At 46.1% G+C, this 21,250-nt stretch overlaps 1 protein-coding gene across 1 annotated transcript; it reads left to right on the plus strand.

The window, feature by feature from the left end:
- Window positions 1–14,978: 14,978 nt before the first annotated feature.
- On the plus strand, window positions 14,979–16,931 carry LOC149325254 (uncharacterized). Its single transcript, XM_089563507.1, has 2 exons — window positions 14,979–15,473; window positions 16,532–16,931. Exons 1-2 carry the CDS (start codon window positions 15,094–15,096, stop codon window positions 16,929–16,931), a joined length of 780 nt encoding a protein of 259 aa, XP_089419633.1. The 5' UTR covers window positions 14,979–15,093.
- The last annotated feature ends 4,319 nt before the right edge of the window (window positions 16,932–21,250 follow it).

The raw sequence follows: 21,250 nt of genomic DNA on the forward strand, positions 1-21,250 counted from the left end.
GCCGGCCGGCAACAAAAGGAACATGGCGCCGCTGCTGACGACTTTGGGATTGGACTGGATTGGCTTCGGTGTGACTTTTTTTTTTATTTTTTGCCGCTGCTCGTGGACGGAGTTTCGGTTTCTGTTTCCTTGGGAGAGCCGGTAACTCTGTGGTGCGAAATTCATTCTGTGTGGCAGGACTCATAATTAGAAGTGCTGGCATTTCTACCAACGTGGTTCTAAACGCATCTCCCTCCCTTGAGAAGGCAACGCCTGGTTCAGCGTCCTAGAGTCGAGGATCGACTATCAGACTGCGCGGTAGGCGTCCGCATGAAGCGCGCGCACATCTGCTCGGACTAGAAAAGCCAGCATTGCACCTAACATAGAGTTAATACGCACCTAACGACTAAATACTCAAGGTGGGGCCATGCCAGCATGGTAAAGGAATTTTCGTCACACAGTGAAGTGTAGGCCTGATAGCTGGTCTGTTGCAAAATGTGGTAAGCGCTTAAAACAAACAATATTTATTAATTTATGTCTACAGATACTAGCGAAGATAAAAAAAGCACGTTAGGAACATTGGTTTGGTTTATGGGGTTTAACGTCCCAAAGCGACTAAGGCTATGAGAGACGCCGTAGTGGAGGGCTCCGGAAATTTCGACCACCTGGGGTTCTTTAACGTGCACTGACATCGCACAGTACACGGGCCTCGAATTTCTCCTCCAAAGAAATTCAACCGCCGCGACCGGGATCGAACCCGCGTCTTTCGGGACAGCAGCCGAGCACCATAGCCACTGAGCCACCGCGGCGGCTACACGTTAGGAACATAATCTTAACACGTTAGGAACATAATCTTAATAATGGGCCTGTTTACTGTAGCGGCTGCCCGTCTCAACTACAGGTTTACTCTTTTGCAAAACTCACGAAGTCAGCCTCTCTTTACAGCGGAAGGGGTCTTTACCATTGAGGTCATTTTTTTTTAAGAGGGGGGGGGGGCGGTTGGCAGAAATCGGGTGCAGCGCTGGAGAAATATATTGTCCGAAAAATGTCGCGCGCCTCTTGTGCACGCTTCTGCCTTGTGTTGTTGCGGCGATAAAGGAATTAGGCGCAACTCTGTCAAGCCGTCAAATGAACCGTCACCACGCTGCAGTCGCGACGGAACGGTGAAACGCAGCTTTGCCAGGCCTCAGTGCTGCACCCAACTCCCGACCCTCGCGAGCCGCAACGCCATGGTAAAAAGTGTTTTTGCGATGCTGGAAAGGTGACTTACGAAGTTTTGGAGAGGTTCTGCTAATACTGCACCGAATTACTGTCGCACAGTGCGTCGTGTGCTTGGTCGGCAAACATTGCTTGTGGTAGAGCACGTGCGCAGCGTTTATGCTATTGACAGGACGCTACGGGAAGAAGGCCCATTTTTTCGCCAAAAAAAAGGAAACAACTGGTGCAGACACATATCAACAAGAACTCGAAAAAAGGCGAATGCAATGACAACGATGTACAAGGCTACTCCTATTCATGCTCATTAGTCAGTAGTGAGAGCTGATCGTATTTTGTCTTTCAATGAGGAAAAAAATATTCGTTACAGGTATTTGTACGCTTTGTTGATCCAGTTTCTGGAGATTTCAAGTGATCGTAACGGCGGTGAGGTTGTTTTTTTACTCAAGAAAGGAAACGAATACATTGCCGCTGTGTTCTGCCAAATTTTTCTTGAGATCGGTCGTCGATTCAGAGGTGCCTTTCGAAAATTTAATGTTATATGCTTGCGTTGAATTATTTCTAGCTTGCTGATGTGCAGTTTGATTTAACGTTTTACCGCCTTTTAGAGCGAATTGATATAGTGAAAACTGCGAACAATATCTATAAAATTTGGCTTAAGAAGTCTTACGAAGAGAATGCAACAGATTCTGTTTTGACTGCGAAAGGAACGAATTCATTAGCGAAGGCACGAAACAAGCTCTAAAAAATTTGACTCATTTTGAAGCGATACCGAGCCATTTCTATAGAAGTTATTTTGACTGCCAAGGAAGCGAGTTCATATAGCGAAGGCACAAAACAAGCTCTGTAAAATTCGACTCATTATAAAGTCTTACGGAGGAAATTCTATTTAATTTGTTTTGACTGCGAAAGGAGCGAGTTCATATAGCGAAGGAACAAAACAAGATCTATAAAATTCGACTCATTATAAAGTCTTACGGAGGAAATTCTATTTAATTTGTTTTGACTGCGAAAGGAGCGAGTTCTTATAGCGAAGGCACAAAACAAGATCTATAAAATTCGACTCATTATAAAGTCTTACGGAGGAAATTCTATTGAATTTGTTTTGAACGCGAACGGTGCGACTTCATATAGTGAAGGCACGAAAGAAGTTCTATAAAATTTGGCTCATTATGATGTCTTACTGAGGAAATTCTATTGAATTTGTTTTGACTGTGAACGGAGCGAGTTCATATAGCGAAGGCACAAAACACGATCTATAAAATTCGACTCATTATAAAGTCTTACGGAGGAAATTCTATTGAACTTGTTTTGACTGCGAACGGAGCGAGTTCATATAGTGAAGGCACGAAAGAAATTCTATAAAATTTGACTCATTATAAAGTCTTACGGAGGAAATTCTATTGAATTTGTTTTGACTGCGAACGGAGCGAGTTCATATAGTGAAGGCAGGAAAGAAATTCTATAAAATTTGACTCATTATGAACTCTTATAGAACCAATTCTAAAGAATCTCTGTTGACTGCGTACAGAGCAAAATTTTATAGTTAGGTCTCGTTAAAGAGTAAATAGACTACTTAATGAGCTGACTCGATAGACAGCGAGTTTCTATAGAGATCCTTTAGAATCATTAGGCTCTCCATACATGTTCAAAAGAAACTCGACATCCATTTTTGTAAGGGCAATCATTCATCGTTGACGACATTCGGGTAACAGTAAGGGAACCTGCGGAGAGAAATGGAGCCTGTATTAATTAGGTAGCACGTTGTTTGCCCACCAACTGCTTTCATGCGCGTCATCTTTGATATGAAAAAAAGAAAGTACTGGTATCTTACCCGCTGTGTCTGTATCTTACCGGTACTCACCTATGGGGCAGAAACGTGGAGGCTAACAAAGAAGGTTCAGCTTAAGTTAAGGGCAACGCAGCGAGCTATGGAAAGGAAAATGATACGTGTAACATTAAGAGATCGGAAGCGGGTGGAGTGGGTGAGAGAACGAACGCAGGTCAATGACATCATAGTCGACATCTTAGGCATCTAATGCGAAGGAGAGATAACCGCTAGTCCCTAAGGGTAACGGAGTGGATTGCAAGAGAAGGCAAACGTAGAAGGGGGCGGCAGAAAGTTAGGTGGGAGGGTGAGATTAAGAAGTTTGCGGGGATACGGTGGCCACAGATGGCAAAGGACAGGGTTAATTTTTAGAGACATAAGAGAGGCCTATGCCCTGCAGTGGATTTGATCAGGCTGGTCATGATGATGATGATATGCAGCTAAATTGGTACGGTGTACACGCTTCAGCTCGTCAAGCGTCAAACCAGTTGATGTGTGTTCGTCAAGATTATGCGTGCATTCCAAAACGTACTCTGATTCTTTTCCGCTCGCGAAGCAGAGGAAGCAATTTTAGAATTTAGAAATCGCAATGACCCGCTGCAGAGTGAAATGCAATGGTCGTCTGTGATCAATTCATATATCTTACTGCGTAGTTCAACAAATGCAACAACCGAGTGCACAGCGCGGCGTTTAATGAGGAATGTGCTTATGATTTTCATTGATATAGGGCGTTGACTACGATATGTCAGAGCACGACTGCTGCTCTCACATTTCTGAGGATCCCTCGAAAGCTTTCTCATGATCACCAAGACAGCACACAACGCACCATAGGCCACACGCTCGTGTATATTTCCGAAGGTGTACACATGCATGAGCGCGATGAACAGCTTCTTCTGCAGTTTGTGACTGCCCTCGGTAACTCACGCAGTTGCTTTCTCACCCTCGAGCCCTATTTCTGTCGTACACCTGCGTCGTGACGAGACGCAACCATATGCGATGCCGAGAAGAGCACCTGCACAATCTGCCTTTCAGTGAGAGGTTGGCCCGAACTTGCAGTTTGCAGCCGTGACCACTGATCTGTTGACTTTGACTTTCTGTTGTCAGTTTCTGGCATTTTTTTTTCCAGAAGCTCTCTTTGGAAGTGCTACCCTCTGATTGGTCGGAAAGCGTCATTGCAAATGCATTACAAAATTGACGTAACTCTGCTAATAAGCTTTAACGAGACTCTCTAAGAGTGTTGGAGTATCTGTCCTCGCTTCGGCGAGCGCGGCTTCGGCCGCTTATCTGTTTTTTCAGCAGCGTCCGCTCCGGCGGAAGCAGTTGTTACTGCGACGCGCGTCTTTTCTTTCCTTTTTCTCTTTCCTCTGATCTTTTAACTCTCCTCTGTCTGCACGTGGCAGAGGTGGTGGCTTGGCTCGAGCCAGTAGGCAGGCCCGTGCAATTTCCTTTACATCCTTCTCTCAGTCACAACAAGAACAACATAATTTTTCTCACAGAGGTTGAATGTGGAAGGGTTTCGGGGCTTTCATTCGCTATCTTTTTAGCGCTGTCTTATTACGTGCTTCGCGGCAGTCAGGACAAAAATTAGGCGTTTGACTGGAGACACTTCCTGCTGTTGCGCTTATCCTTCCCGGCATAAGAGGACAAGCAGGGTATTGTTGGAACAACAGATTTCGTATCTAGGAAACTTGTGAATGCCCAGTGATTTCAATTCTCCAACACTGGTGTTCGCAAAGCGTCGGCGACTTACCGTTGCACCACACCAGCAGTTCTTCAACAGGTCCCACTGTCTTGCACATGCTGTAATAAGTGGCTCCATTTTTGTTGCGGGGCACAATGTTCGCACGGTTCTCGGTAGGAGCGCAGTTCACGTAGCGCATCCAGATCGCGCGCTGTGGGCCGCTGTCAGCAGCCGACAATTCTCTGCTCCGCTGCTCCTGGATGTGAAGTTGTGCGAAATGAATGCTTCAACAACGACACGAACGCGCCATCACGGGACACATGGTATAGATCAAGAAAAACTCCCGTCTTCTTCAGAAGGTTCCGCAACAATGGCGCTTTTCTTTTTTTTTTGGCAGGCTGTACTGCGCACTTTCAAATTTTAGTTATTATCGCAACAGGTCAATGCAGTGCACTATTCACGGGCAGTATTTTGTGCCATTTTATTTCGTGTAAGGGATCGGTAGTGTACGCGGGGTCATCGGGACCGGTTATTTTCCCTCACAACCCCGCCAGCTGCAGTCTTCAATGGACGCCACCGGCGTGAGGGGGGCGGACGAGGCGCTCAAAGCGAAGCGTCTCCTTTCTCGGTACGCGACCGCTCGCAGATGCGCCGGGAAGTACGGGTGTCCCCCGCCCCGCGTGCATTTCTGTGCGAAGAAAAGGATGTTTTACCTCGCACGTGCGGACATGACTGGGTGTTTGCACTTGCTTTTCTTTTCTTTTGCGAGGAAAAGAATGTTTTACCTCGCACGTGCTGGCATGTCTGTGCGTGTGTGTTGTTTTTACTTGTATTTTGTAACGGAGAAGGTGATTTACCCTACGTAAGCTGGAGGGCTGGCCTTGCTCTCGATGAACCAATCATGTTAGGAGTATATCATGATTGGGTGCTACTAAAGGTGGGCCGGGCCTCTAGGTCTTTAAAACCGGGCCCCGGAGCCGGAATAAGGGTTCTGAGCTAAGGTGAGATGCTATGCATCTTCGGCTATGCCGAGTAGGGGCCTCCCCTAGTGTTAGCCAGATCCACTTTTTGGTTGTTTTGTATATTTGGTGCTTAATTTCTCTTTTTGTCGCTAAATTTGTCTCCAGTGCCTAAATTTGTATGTGATGTAAATATCTCTATATAAATCTTCAAGTGTTCCTTTTTTATATCTCTGCGTCTCAACTCATCGGAAGACCGTCTCTGACGGGGCACCATTGGTGCGAAGATAACGATTAAGTCTTCTTGTCTACAAACCGTCTCTGGCGGGGCACCTCTGGTGCAAGGAAGAAGAAGAACCTGAACTTTACTTCTCATTTTAATTTTATCTGGTCTTTGCTATTGGTCGTTGCTCTCCGGAGACGCTGGCTCTGGGGTGACGTCACAGTGGTCACAGGGGGTAGAAACGCATGATGCCACTTACTAGTCCAAACTTTCCCGACGCCCATGCCACATGGCGGGCAGACGCCGAAGCCGAGGAATGACAGAGAGCGACGACAAATTTCAGGTACCTGTCAAGCTTCTTCGACGCCACCACTGCCTCTTGAAAAAAAAAACAAGTGTAGACATGGTCCATTTTATTTTTAGTCTCCCCAATCAGGCACTCTTCCATGTCCACTTCCGGTTCTCCCTTTTGTGGAAGGAGATATTGATAAGACGTAAATTATTTCGATCTGCGAACTCCATACTAAATTGCGAAGACACTGTGGCAACTACAGTTTTGAGAGGCGAAAGCCGAGGATACTATACCATGATGACTTCCGGTGGATGTGACATCACACCGTTCCCGTGGCTATACTGATACCCAAATTATACGAGGTCTGTTAGAAAAGTATCCGACCTTTTGCCGAAGAAAAAAAACTGGCATAACTGGAGCTTTGGAAACCTAATCATCTTCAAAGTAGGCTCCTTGGGACTCCACATAGTTCTTCCAGTGGTGCTGCCATCGTTGGAAGTATTCCGAAAATGCCCTTTTCGGAATGGAGTTTAGCTCAGCTGTCGTTGCAGCCATAATGTCCTCTCTTGTCTGAAATCGCGCTCCTTCCAATGGCTTCTTGATTTTGGGAAACAGCCAGAAGTCACAGGAGGCCATATCAGGAGAAAAAGTAGTCTGTTGAACTACAGCAGTCTGGTTTTTCGCGAAAAAAGTGTGAATTTAGTGCGAGGAATGTGCAGGAGCATTGTCGTGATGGATGCGCCAATTTCCTGTTGACCTCAACTTCGGCCTCTTGCGCCGCACAGCATCACGCAGGCGACGGAGGACATCCCTGTAGTATTCTTTTAGTCAATGTTTACTTTGTGGGGTGCGTACGCGCGGTGTGCCACACAGAGGGAGTCAAAGAAAGCAGTCAGCATCACTCTGACATTGCTGCGCACTTGGCGGGCCTTCTTTGGTCTTGGTGACGTGGAATGCTGCCATTGTGACGACTGGGATTTGGTTTCCGGGTCGTACCTGTACACCCAAGACTCGTCACCAGCGATTATGGTGTTGATGAAGTCGGGGTCACTGTTTGTGCAATCCAGCATATCCTGTGAGACTTCAACACGAAGCTGCTTTTGCTCCACCGTGAGCAGCGTCGGCGCGAATTTCGCCGCATCTTTCTCCATGGCCAAATTTTCGGTGATAATGGAATGTTCAGAAAAATTGGTGATGTCCACCTCTTCCACAATTTCTTGGATAGTCACACAATGGTCCCGCGTCACCGCAGCGTTCACTTGGGCAATGACCAGGTCATTTCGGCATGTTGATGGCCGACCGGAGCGTGGCTCTCTGTGCACCGATGTGCGGCCGTCTTTAAACCAATTGTACCACTGCTTAATCTGTGTTCTGCTCATAGCATTGTCACCGAAAGCCGTCTGAATATTCCGAATGGTTTCCACTTAGCTGTCGCCTAGTTTCTGGCAAAATTTGATGCAGTAGCGCTGCTCCTGTCGCTCCGCCATTTTCCTTGCAATAAAAAACCGACGAGAGCACTGCGCACTGCCTCACTCAAACGCTGCGTGCCAGTGACTGACGCTATCGGCAGGCGAGAAAAATTTGTGCATGCGCACGAAGGCTCAGGGTAGCCTGGTGCATGCGTGCTTGTTTCAAATCCGGCAGGTGTTCGTAAAAAAAAATAAGGTCGGATACTTTTCTAACAGACCTCGTACATCTTTCGGGGATCTTACGCTTAAATACACATTTTCCATCTAATTTGACACAAATCCGACGTTTTTCAGACCATTCTGTGATAATTTTCACTATGCCGTGACGACTTCCAGTGGATGTGACGTCGCACCCTTCCCGTGGCTATATCGACGTCCGCGCTATTTCGACACAATTTTGACATTTTGCCTATAATGAATTAACTAATTAATCCACAGCCATTAAACTTGGCTTTTAGGTTCAATTTTTACTCTTTTATCTGGCAGCAGCGGCAGCAAGCCGTGAACACCATTTGAAAAACTGCTCTTTTGCAGTGCCGTCTACTTCGAGGCCCCACCGAACGTGCATTCGAAGCGCTGCGTCGACTTCTGGCTCTACATTTCACGGATCCGCCCCAGTGACGAGGGATTTCCTGGCAAGAAGTCATCTGCACATGCGCACCCAGCCAGCTCGACCCAACAAAAAGCGGAGCATCTTCGGCCGCCCGTCACTTGGCAGCAGCGGCAGCAAGCCGTGAACACCATTTGAAAAACTGCTCTTTTGCAGTGCCGTCTACTTCGAGGCCCCACCGAACGTGCATTCGAAGCGCTGCGTCGACTTCTGGCTCTACATTTCACGGATCCGCCCCAGTGACGAGGGATTTCCTGGCAAGAAGTCATCTGCACATGCGCACCCAGCCAGCTCGACCCAACAAAAAGCGGAGCATCTTCGGCCGCCCGTCACTTGGCAGCAGCGGCAGCAAGCCGTGAACACCATTTGAAAAACTGCTCTTTTGCAGGTTAGTAAGCGTATGTTTCCATAATATCTATTTTAATAGTATTTCTGCTGCTGCTGCTGCTGCTGCCATTTGCTGCCATTTGTTGACATTTGCTATGCTTTTTGCATTACTGAGATTCCTTTTGCGAGTACTTCTGTACACTTCAAGCAATGTCTGATTCCTGTAGCACGTGTGATGTGATCATCTCTGAGGATGAGCCATTTGTGGAATGTTCCAAATGCGAGAGCAACTATCACTTTGGAAAATGTGCTGGTCTTACTGAAAAGACCTTCAAATCGAAGTATGAGGCCACAAAGAAAGCGTGGCAGTGCCCATCATGCAGAAGTGCAGGAAGTAGCAATACATGTAGTAAAGAGAGTAGTGGCTCTGAAACAGATATCAAACTTGCGCTCTTCTCAATTAACCAAAAGTTAGAGCGGCTGATGCCCCTGGCAGAAAAAATTGAAAGCATGGAGGAGTCTCTTAGCTTCATATCTTCGAAGTTTGATGAATTTGAGCAAAAGGTCGGCCATCAAGAGGCTGATATCATGGACCTAAAGAAGAGGATATCGGAGCTTGAGAAAAAGGATGACTCAAATCAGGCAGCACAAGCTCAGTTTGAAAAGGAGATACACGATCTTGAATTCCGAAGCAGGCAGCTGAACTTGGAACTGCATGGCATACAAGAAGTGCAGGATGAGGATCTAACAGTCATATTGAATAACGTGGCTGATAAACTTCGAGTGCCTCGCTTGATGGAATCGGAGATAGCAACTGTTCATCGACTTCCCGCTAAACGTGATAAGACGCCAGGCATCATTGTGCGTTTTGCGAAGCAAGCTACAAGAGAAAACTGGTTGAAGAATAAGAAGAACTTAAAAGATAGCGACCCGCCCATTTTCATGCAAGAAAATTTAACACGCCGAAATAGAGAACTGCTTCAGGCAACTAAAGTCTGTGCCAAAGAAAAAGGCTATAAGTTCACTTGGTATGTCAATGGAAAGGTTTTCGTTAGGCGAAGTGAGGGAATGAGTGCCATTCATGTGAAGGGAAAGAGCGATTTGGATCGGCTATAGCACTCAGCATGGTATCTTTCGAGTTTCTTCTTGAAACATAATCGAAATGCAGCAGATGTATTATCTGCCGAGTGACTTGAACCGCACTGCTTCGTGTGTTGCGCTGACAACGCTTAACGCTATTCACCTGAACGCACGCTCTGTAAAAAACAAGATATTGTGTTTAGAGGAGTTCTTTGGCGAATTTTCATTTCCTTTTTCTTTGATCATGCTCAGTGAGACTTGGAGCACAGATGATTCCGACGTTTTCAGGATGACCAATTACAAAACTTATTACTTGAACCGCTCCGGCCTCCGGGGGGGTGGAGTGGCTTTACTGGTGTCAGATGACATTGAATGCGGCAAGTTGGACTCGTACAGTCTTATTACTGAAGATTTTGAAGTGCTATCAGCCTGTACTGGCAGGTTCGTGTTTTCGGTTTGCTATCGTCCACCGAAGGGAAATATGGTTAGGTTTTTGGAATTTTACGACTGTTTTCTTTCATTTATAACAGATAACAAATACACTCTAATAGCTGGAGGTGATTTTAATATCGATATGTTGAAGGATAACTCCTCTACTAGAGACTTTAACGCAGTCTTGGCCTCGAACGGATTTATTAATCTTATTAACGACCCAACAAGGGTAACACAAGAAAGTGAGTCACTTCTTGATCTGCTGATTACGAACACTTCCCAACCGATAGTTGAGTCGGGCGTAATATCATGTGCGATCAGTGACCACCTTCCAGTGTTTGCATGCATAAATAAGACTAGACTGGTAAAGTACCGACAGGAGAAAGCGAAGTACCAAAGTATAACCAATGCTACCCTCAATTCATTTCACAGTTCACTAGAACAAGTTGAGTGGGATAGTATTGACGTTACCAGTGACGCAAATGAGGCTTACGATGAGTTCCTCCGAGTATTTAAACAGCTCTACCATTCCTCTTTCCCGCTAAAAGTGCGTGCAATAAAGCGTAAAACTCGCAAACCTTGGATATCTTCTGAGTTGCGCCAAGAAATTAAAACGAAAGACAAACTGTACAAAATCTTTTTAAACACACGTTCAACAGATGACCTAAGCATTTTTAAGAAATACAGAAATAGATTAACAAAAAAGCTACGTCTCGCTCGTGCGGAATACTTCGCGACATTTCTTGAAATTAAAAATGGTCGCCACGATCTGTTGTGGTCAAGGTTGAATTTCTTACTGAGGCGTGAGCAACCACAGGCTGCCCCGCGGGCTTTAAAGCTTGATAACAAAGATGTATCCGGCAGCGAGTTGGCAGATGCCTTCAACAACTTTTTTACCACTCTTGCCCATAACACCCCGTCAAGTGATTTCAACACCTATTTTAGCTCTTACAATAGGGACACAATATTTCTGAACCCAGTTACGACAGAGGAGGTTATATCAGTCGTACAAAGCCTAAATAACAGCCATAGCTGTGACATTGACGGCATTCAAGTGAGGCCTGTCAAGCATGTTATAAGAGTTATTGCCCCTGTTCTTGCAGATATATTTAACTTATGCTTTACTACGGGCACATTTCCTAAAAAAATGCAAATAGCCAAAGTAACGGTTTTGTATAAGAAAGGAGACCGCAATGATTTAGGAAATTATAGACCAGTATCGATACTCCCAATATTCTCGAAAGCTTTTGAAAAAGTTCTCTATACACGGTTGTCTGATTTTATTGATAAACATGACCTTTTGTCACCTAATCAATTTGGGTTTTGTAAAAATAAATCTGCCGAGTTAGCACTACTCGAACAAAAGGAATATATACTAACACAGTTTGAAAATAAGGCCTTTGTTATTGGTGTCTTCGTGGACTTCTCGAAGGCATTCGATTTAGTAAACCACAGTGTACTCCTGAAAAACTTGGAGCGTTGTGGTATTCGTGGACTGGCTCAAATGATCCTGAAATCATATCTTTCGCATAGAAAACAGGCTGTAAGCATAGACAATGTGACATCTGAACTAAAACTTGTTACTTCTGGCGTTCCCCAGGGTAGTATATTGGGACCATTACTTTTTAATATGTACCTAAATGATATCTCCAACATTAACTCCGCCGCAAAATTTATTATCTACGCTGACGACACTAGCATCTTTTTTACTGGAAATGATCTTGATCTCCTTGTTCGGGAATGCAATGACACCTTGAGTGAATTACAAAAGTGGTCCGAATCCAGATACATGCGTATAAATGAGAAGAAAACAAAAGCTGTCATATTTCGTCCTAAAAACAAAGTACTTCCTTCCCCCATCGAGATTAAACTAAACTCACGACGTATAGACATAGTTGAACAATTTAAATGCCTTGGAGTAGTTTTTTCTTCCAGCATGTCTTGGGAACACCACACGGACCATATTGTCACGAAACTGGCTCAAATAACCGGAGTCATAAGTCGGCTCAGATACGTCATTCCAAGAACAGTAAAGTTACTCCTCTACAATTCACTTTTCTACTCCTATTTAAACTACTGCCATCTAGTCTGGGGCACAGCTACGGTTAGCTGTCTTCAGCGTATCTACATTTTTCAGAAAAAGTTCCTTCGTCATGTTTACAATGTCCCCTGGGACTCGCCAAGCAAAGATCTCTTTCTACAAAGTGGTGTGCTAAAAATACACAACTTGTATAAATATCGCTTGAGTGTCCGGTTTAAACTCGAAACACGTAGAAACGTAAACCACATACGTAAACTAGCTGAACTGCATACCCGAGATGCAAGCTACACAACAAGGCATGCGGAGACGTGGATAGTCCCGACCCCACGGTTAAACTCGGGTAGAGAACGCCTGCAGTTCACTCTTCCGTCCCTGCTAAACGCGTATATATCTAATAATTTTGACCTTTTCAGTTCGTCAAACAGGTCTTTGCGTGCTTTGTATGCTAGCATGTAGGATTTTTGTTTTGTGTTTTTTTTTCTCTCCTTTGCTTTCATTACCTGTGTCTACCCAATGTGAATATTTTGTCAATATTGTATAATGTTCTTTCGTTTTCTCTTGTATTGTATACTTGTTATCACCTTCTGTATTAAAAGTCTTGCTGTCAAGCTGCTGCCAAGCGAAAGGGGGCTGCGGCTTAGTCAAGCTGTTTCTCAGCTTTTTCTGCGCCTCCGCTGTCTGTATGTTTACAAGGCAGAAATAAAGAATTTGAATTTGAATTTGAACTATTGGTTTTCTTCTTTTTTAGCTCCCCAGTTAAACGCGTGTGACATGCTTTGTTAACGGACGACAGTATGAGCCATTCAAGGCTTTCGCCTTAACACCCTGCATGCGCGCACTGCGAGACGCAGAGCATGTCCTAAGTGACACGTCTGCGCTATAATCGGATACAACTTAGGTCTGCAGTGAAGCTCCGCCCACATTCAGCCTCCGCGCACAGAATTCCTCCACGACGAAAAAGTAGTCCGCTGCTTAAACGTTTCTTGTTATGCAAACCAGTAGCTTAGCACAAGAAAAAAGTTAGGAGCTCTAGAATTTTGATGCCTGGATTGTTTGATATAGTAAAAAATTTCGTTTACAGTTGCGATTGGCCAGCGGAGTAATACAGGACGCCACGGATCGCGGCCCAGTGTTAGCAACTGCTGTTTTTTATGTTGTATTCTACTATAGAGGCGACGACGCCGCATCCAGACAGGCTGTGCCTGTAATTGGTCGGTTTGCTACCCCACCTCATTCACCACAATTGTGTCCCGATCCAATGACTCCGAAACGGGAATTAAATATTACGAAATATGGCTCCGGAGTCATTTTCAGCGAGGCATCAAATTTAAATTCCGCGATCCCGTTTAAGCAAATCTTGAGAGGAAACACGTAATTTGTCGGCAAAAAGTGGAAGGTGAAACTCAGTGGCTTGAGTTGCTCTTGGCCAGCCAGGTGTAACGGCTTTTAAAAAATTGGCTGTGGTTTAGCTGTGGTTAAACCTGGAGGATTGCAAACGCAACGAGGAGAGAGAGAGAGGCGACGGAGAGCGCGCTGCAGCGGCAGCAGCCCCGGCACGGTAGCTATGCACCTCTACTGCGCATGCGCAACTGGCTAGCGCGGCAGCCAAAATACTCTTGCAGATCGCACAGCCTGTTTGGATAAGCTAGCCTACGTAAGCACATGCAAAGTGCATCTTGCCCCGATACGCAAACTCCCTGGGCGCTTGTGACACTCTCAGGTATGCTGAGAGCATCTAGAAGAACAGGGAAGTCCGCCTTTTCAAAGCGGAATTGACGCCGGAACGTCACACCTGGAATCTTGTCGATGTTGAGTGTACCATTTCGCGAGGCGTACACCCTCCTGCACGGTTCACGTTGGCGCGGCCGCATGATCAGTGCCTCGATGTCCGTCCAGTCTAAATAACACAGGCAGTAGGGGTCCCACAACACAGATGAGCGAGGCATGACGAAATGGTTCAGTCGCGAATTCACTGGGCAAAAACCGCTGTCAACAGCCAAACCCGCTGTACGCACTTGACTCGCAAAACACATCAGCACAACGAACAATCACTGAACACACGCAACCTGCACCACACTCACTCAAAGGTATTTTTGTCCAAATAAACCCCCAAACACTCCTGAAATGATCGCATTCAATGATTCTCGCCACGATTCCCATGAGTAAGCACGCGCAAAACACCAGAACTTGGCGCTGGATTGACGCGGCGTGTCTTGGATTTGTACGACTTCAAAAGACAACTAATCGTTCATGATTATGTCCATGGATGGCGCTGCGGTGGTTTGCGTAGTCTTGCGTACGCAGGAGATTTGCGCGCTTCTAAAAGCCTGTCCGGGGAGCGTCTCCGATAAACGCCGTAGCGTTCCGCAACGAACGTACAGCCTTTGTCAAAAGTTTAGAGCCCAGGGGGTCTGCTTCTGGGCCACATTGCTTTGCTCGTAATGCGTCCTCAGCTTCCCAAATCTCCTGAAGGTAGGAAGATTTTTGGTCCTGCTCCCTCCGATGCGTAGGACTTCCACTAGTGCTACAGGAGCGCCACAATAATACTTAGAAGCAAACCCCCTGGGCTCTAAACTTTTGACAAAGGTTGTACGTTCTGCGTGCGTAACGGTCGCTACGCAGAATTAAAACTCTCTAATATAGTCCGACGTAACGTGCGCGCTCGCACACGCTGCGTTACGTTGCCGAAAACAACTCCTCCTATAGTCCGACGCACTGCAGCGCCGACGTAACCGGCGGCTGCCAGCGCGCCCCGATAAGCCCGGCGGAGATCTGGCTTCTGCTCCATTCCCGCGCCGGCGCCGCCGACCGCGTCGACCCACAATGCATCGCGCAGAGAAAGATGTCGGATGTCTTTGCGGGCAGCATGAGTGGCGCCAGCGGCTCAAACGTCGAACTTGCGTCGGATAGCGTGGTGGAGAGGTTCATTGAAGCCATAAAAAAACACCCCTGTGTGTATGACACCAAGCGACTCGATTTCAGGGATCAACCGCGCAAAGAGAACGCGTGAGAACAGATACGGCAACGCAGTGGTCTCTCCACAGGTGAGGTGTTTAGCGACTGCTGCGTTCGGCTTCATTTGTAGTACGTTTGTCGGCCGAAGCATCCCAATCCCACTTGCTGGTTGCGCAGTAATGTTTGACCGATTTTTGTGTCCCTTGTTCCTGTTTGTAGTTGCAGAATGCCACAAGTTGTGGAAGAAGCTCCGAGATCGCTTTACCCGTGAACTCAAAGCAATCGAGCTCGCAACGAGGAGCGGCAGCGCCTACGTTGCGAGGCAGACGTGGGAGTTTGCCGATGCGATGAACTTTTACAAGAATTGTGGTCGTCCAAGAAAGTGAGTTGTTTTCTCTCTGTTTTGGAATGCCTGTTTTCGCGACTCGAGGTACGTGGAGTTACGAGCATGAAATGTGCTAGTTGTACTGCATGAATTGTGTGCTACGTTCACACACATGTTGTTCACTGAACCTCCTTCGTTAATTTATGCTTTTTTACTGTGACTTTCACCGTCTTTGTGGGAGCATTTAGTACCTTTTTTACTTTTTGTTTTGTTGCATGTAACTGCCTATGAACTATTGCGCTCTATTACGTTTAACAGCATAGCTTCAGGGGAAGACCCTGGAGAAGCCTGTCGACAATTGCTGGTCTTTTCGGAACGTTTCGCAGCTTTTATGCGGCTCAGAAATGACAGGACTCCATCCATAATAAAATCAGATAAAATTTTGGCCAGCTTTTAAAAGCTAGAGTAATACCAAAGATGCTATCAAATAAACTTTCCGGACGGTCAGACATCTGTTGCGAAAATTGTGAATCCTCGAGCTTCGGATTCTGCTTTGGTGTTGTGTGTTTTTGCATGTTTGGTTTCATGGGTTTGGCTCAGCTGCATTCTTGGAACTCGCGTAAACTTTGTTTTGGGCTAACGTGGCATGTGCATTGGTTTTTCGTTGCTTGGTTGTTCGGCCTGTGTCTTTGCTGTTTGTGCTGAGGGTGGGTCGAGTGTTTCATAGGGTCAGTGGGCAGCCTCCTGCCTAGGACATGGGTCGGGGAGGTGGCTCCTGCTTCTGGAAGGTAGAGGCGTTACTCACCGTAGTTTGAGGACAACAATTTTTGACACTAATACTAACGGGGACAATTGGAGCAGTTGGTTTAGTATTTTGCTTACTGGAACAGCGCTACTCACAGGCACGAATACGAAGGCAAGACAAACGCATGGGCCCTGAATTTCAACTGAATTTCAAACATCAGTTGAAGTCAAAGCCCATGTGTTTGACTTACTTTCGTCTTCCCTGTGTGTAATGCTGTTCCACTCGGCAAGACACTGGAGCTCTTTTTGCAGTAAAATAAAAAAGTGAAACGACAAGACTGAACTAACTGGAGTCAAAACTGTTTTTTCAGGACTACCTGCAACGTGGGCTCAGGTGCCCTGCCAAGAGGTGATGACAGCGCCTCAACAGCAGAAGAAATCTTTAACGCAATTCAAGGTAATTCGTCAGCACCGTCGCCTATCGCCAATATTGATGAAGACCTGGAGCCCTCGGCAGCAAGTCCTGTTCAACCTGCCAGTCAGGAAGACATCACATTGAGCGAGCCACCCTCAAAACGGTCAAAGAAAGGAAGGGGTTGTGACACTTTCGAGGAGCAGCTCCTTTCGCAGCTGGGCAAGCACAGCACAGAAAATGAGGCTTTTGGGCAGTCTATTGCTATGAGCCTTGACAGGATGCCAGTGAGAATTGCCTCTCGCTTGAAAGTTAAAATAATGGAACTCATAGCAGAATTTGACCAGTGTGATGCTTAATTTTAAGATATACCTTTTGAAGCGTAGGTAACAGCAAAGATATCAAGATATCTGCGCTTTGTTTCTTTAGATAACCTCAAGTGCATTTGAGTTCATTTTTTTTGCATTTCCTGTCATGCAGCGCAGTTTTTTGATATCATTGCGTTCATGTTCCTATTGTTTTAGTCAGCTGCATAGCTGTGATATATTTGTCATTAGACTGTTGAACTGTTTCATTGTAATTATTGGAAGTTTCAATGTGGTTAGTAGTCTCCTGCCTCTTTCACCACTTTATTTTTTTGCAATGCAAGCTGTCTGTGATGTGATGGTAACTTGAAAGCACTTTTTTTAAGTGCAAAATTAGGTACGATGTAGGAAAGGGACACACGCAGCAGAAATGCCGTGCCCTGTGTTTGTCCTGGGTGTGTCTCGTTCCTACACCCTGTCTAATTTTTCACTGAAAAAATATTTTCGAATCACTGAGACTAAATAGCATGTCTTTATACTCTTACAAGTGATCTCATGCTTCGAGACTTATACTGATTGGAAACAAGAAGAAAAAGAGGGCCACTGCTGAACTTCCACCATATATTTATTCACAGGGCATGTTGATTTATATATCAAACATCTTCCGCAATATAATCAATCCTACATACCTTGATGTGTTCGAATGAAACGTTAAACACGAAAACAGTTCAATAATAAGGTGCATAAAACAAGCACACAACTTTATGTGGTATGAGTGTACAAAAAGCAGAAACACAAATGTTACAAGAACCGTTGCAACACAAGTGTGGCAAGTCATTAGTGCAATCCATGTACAACTACTGAACTGAATGATCACGAGATTGCTAAATAAAGTTTCACATTTTGAGCTGGCATGTGACTTTTGCTTGTTTTACATGGAAAAGAACGCAGTTTACAGACAGAGAGGCAACAACTTCGTGCTGTGCATTAGCATCGCCTGAGCATTAGCATCGCATTAGCATTAGCATCGCCCTCAGTTGCCATGGCAAGGAACCCCTTGGGGACATGAAGTAATTTGCAATGGAGTCTCGAATTCTCATGGCATCTGAAGCTGAGCGGCTGCCATTGCGAGTACCCTGATGGTTTATGTGTGCTATGGTCTGCCTCCAGCCGCCTTCTTGGACTCTGTCACCACTGATCCTGTCACCATAATCACTAGGGCAATAGGCATTGTCCGACAGCAGAAAATTGTGCAGGCACACCGCCGCACTAACCATGTCCGTCAACAACTCCACATCACCACTAACGGTTGCTAGGAAGCAGCGCTAACGGGAAACCAAAATTCCAAATGCGTTCTCAACGCAACGACGTGCCCTTGACAGCCTATAGTTGAACACCCGTTTTGTGTCATTCAGTTGCCTGCCGGGGTAAGGGCGCATTAAGTAAGGCTGCAGGGGAAATGCTGCATCTCTCACGATGCACAGTCTCCACCCGTCATGCCCCGAAGGCAAGTTAAGTGTGTTGTCCTCAAAGCTCTTTCTGATGGGGCTTTTTCGAAAGAAAGAGCCATCAGAGAGTCGGCCCTTGTCACCAATATCAACCACTGTGAAGCGGTAATTTGCGTCTGCGACCGCCAGCATCAGTAACGAGTAAAAACCCTTGTAGTTATAATACTCCGAACCACTCTCATCAGGGCACGTAATAGCGAAGTGTTTGACATATACGCAACCGACAGCATTGGGAAAGTTCCATTTGGTGTCGAACCCCTCTCTGATGAGCTGCCATTCTTCTGAGGTCGGCTGTCGCAGCACAATTGGGGAAAGGCAGTCCCAAATGGCAGGCAGAGTCTGTTTCAGAATGCCGGAGACCGTGCTTACATGCATGCGATAGCTCATAGCAATGTCGATCATAGAGCCGCCGGTTGCCAGAAACCTGGGACGGGTACAAACATAAAAATTGAATTATAATGCAACAGTGATGTTCGATCCCAGAAACAGAATTGGGACTCGGGTAGCATGCACGTAAAGTGTCACTCAGTTGAAAAGGAGTGTTAATATACAATTAAGCTGGAGGGGGTGACGACGCAGCTGTCTTCAGCTATGTTCAAGCGTTCAGTCATTTGTGACGTGCTGTTTTTTCACGGAAAAGTTGAATGAAATGTGCGGTATGCAGGTGGAAAGAAAATGTGCGTTTGGAAAGATCAGCGCGAGAAGTGGTCAGACGACACAGAATTGTTTTCCTTGCTATTTCACGGCATAAAAACAAGAGAGAACAAAAGAATAAAAATTTTCTAAACCTTATCAGGAGGTTATGTGCTTATTTTCATCTGGAGATCTAGGAAATACTATTCACAGCGATAAACACACGATAACCTCGTAGGTAGAGCATTATGACAGATAAAAACAAGTGGATCTCGGTAAATACTATTGAACATAACTAAAAGCCAAAATATTTACCGCAACGTGACTGCCAGCCTTTCTCCTGGGCTGATCGGGTTCTTGTGGTTCGGCGGATGGAGGATGCGGTCATGGACAAGGCTCAGGAGTTTATCAAACGAGGCCTTGGTCATCCTGCGCGGGAGGTCGTTGTACATAACGGCTTTCAAGCATGCACTAAGCATTTTCAAAGCAACACCTAATCCCATTTCGACAGGTTACATACAGTACAGCCATGTTTTTAAAATGGGCCAAACAGCATCACATAGTGTGAAAGCATTCGGCCCTAAAGCAAAACACAGGGCTCCATTTTCCTTCGTGCATTTTTATACAAATAAAAAGCTGTCACATACTTCACAGCGAGCTAAAATCTACTCAAGAATAAAACGCCCCCTTTGTGCGGTCTGGTTACCTGAAGTACTTGAGATGGTACTCTGGGTCCTTCTGCCGTAGTTCTTGCACAAGCTGGTGGTACTCGCCTGTGCTTTTGCGCTCAGAGAAAATCTCTCGCACATACATCGAGCGCCTGCACTTTCGCCGCAGGCGGCGTACTAATAACGCGAGAGCAAGTTCCTGTCCCGCAGATAACATCCTAGCCATGGTTCGTAGTAGCCGCGATGCCGTGGATGGAGCGAAACGGATGAGTCGCCGGAGAAAAAGGCGCGAACGGAATGCAGGCGGCCCGCGGATCGGAAATTGGCGCGCGGGTCTGCGATCGTTCTGCGCATGCTCCGAAGAGTGCCGCCGACGGCCCGCAGCGCCGAAGTATAGAGGGGTTCGCATTTTGTCTGGCGTAGCGAAACCAGCGTAGCGTGGCTGACCGCGAGCGACGCTTGCCTGCGCGCCGACCACGTCGGACTATAAACGCGACGGCGACGGCGACGCAGGGACGGCGCGCCAGTTGTGCGCCGTGTGACGTCACTGCTCCTTGCGCATGCGCAGTATGGCCTTTTCTGGGCTCCGCGAAATGGCTCGGCGACTAGCGTAGTGTTGCTTTCGCAACAAAACTCTACAGTGCCTCTATAAGAAAAAAGGCAACATTGCTTTCATTTGCAAGGCTCGGCATAGTATACCACCGCCCGCCAACTTAACACGAATTCTCGAACGCGTTTTTTGTACTGACATCCGCGCAGCGATGGCCGCTAAGTCTGAGGCCATGCTGGACGGTGTGTTTGCGCGGCCGACGATAGCGGATATAACCACCCTAGCATCGCCTCGGACCCAGCAGCCGTCGCTCCGCGGCGCTCATGTCAGTATACAAGCAACGCGTTCGAGAATTCTTGTTCAGTTGGCGGGCGGCGATAAACCGCTCGAACGTCGTCGAAGCAACTTGAATTATGTATTTTCTAGGGGCCAGATCCTCTTCACCATTTCTAAGTAAGGATGCAAACTAATTTTGAGGCACAACTGAGACGATCTTCTCCGTGATAGGTGTATACCTTGCTAGATGTTTGAAATTTTTAACATTATGGAGTGCATGTTACACCATATGCCTGGCGCAGTCAGTATGTTTCAATATTTGCTGAAACAATTATTCCTGTTGTGATAGTAACAATTAGCGCATGTTAAACGCTATAAGCATGCAAAGCGCTTTGGATCCTTTCTTGTGTTACTCAGTGCAATGATCTGTGCACTGAAGAAATCTGCTTGAAGCGAAAGTACAGCGAATCAGTTGCGGAGCGTAATGCTTACAACCATATCGAAGAGCGCTAACGGCACTGCCCTTCAGTGCATAAAATGCGTTTGTGAATGCTTCTATTGTAAATCGAGATTCAGGTCCAGAATCAAATCTTTCTATTGTTTTGAGTAATAGAAGCACCACATAGACAGTTGTCCTTTCTATGACCGTATAAAAGGATACTATCCAGAACTGTTCTTTTTTCCTTTTTTTAGTGCGTACGTACTAATCCGATGGGTACCGATCCCGAGCAAAATCGT

The sequence above is a fragment of the Amblyomma mixtum genome, chromosome 10 (genome assembly GCF_055824585.1).
Source record: "Amblyomma mixtum isolate Tamu chromosome 10, ASM5582458v1, whole genome shotgun sequence".
Lineage (NCBI taxonomy): Eukaryota > Metazoa > Arthropoda > Arachnida > Ixodida > Ixodidae > Amblyomma > Amblyomma mixtum.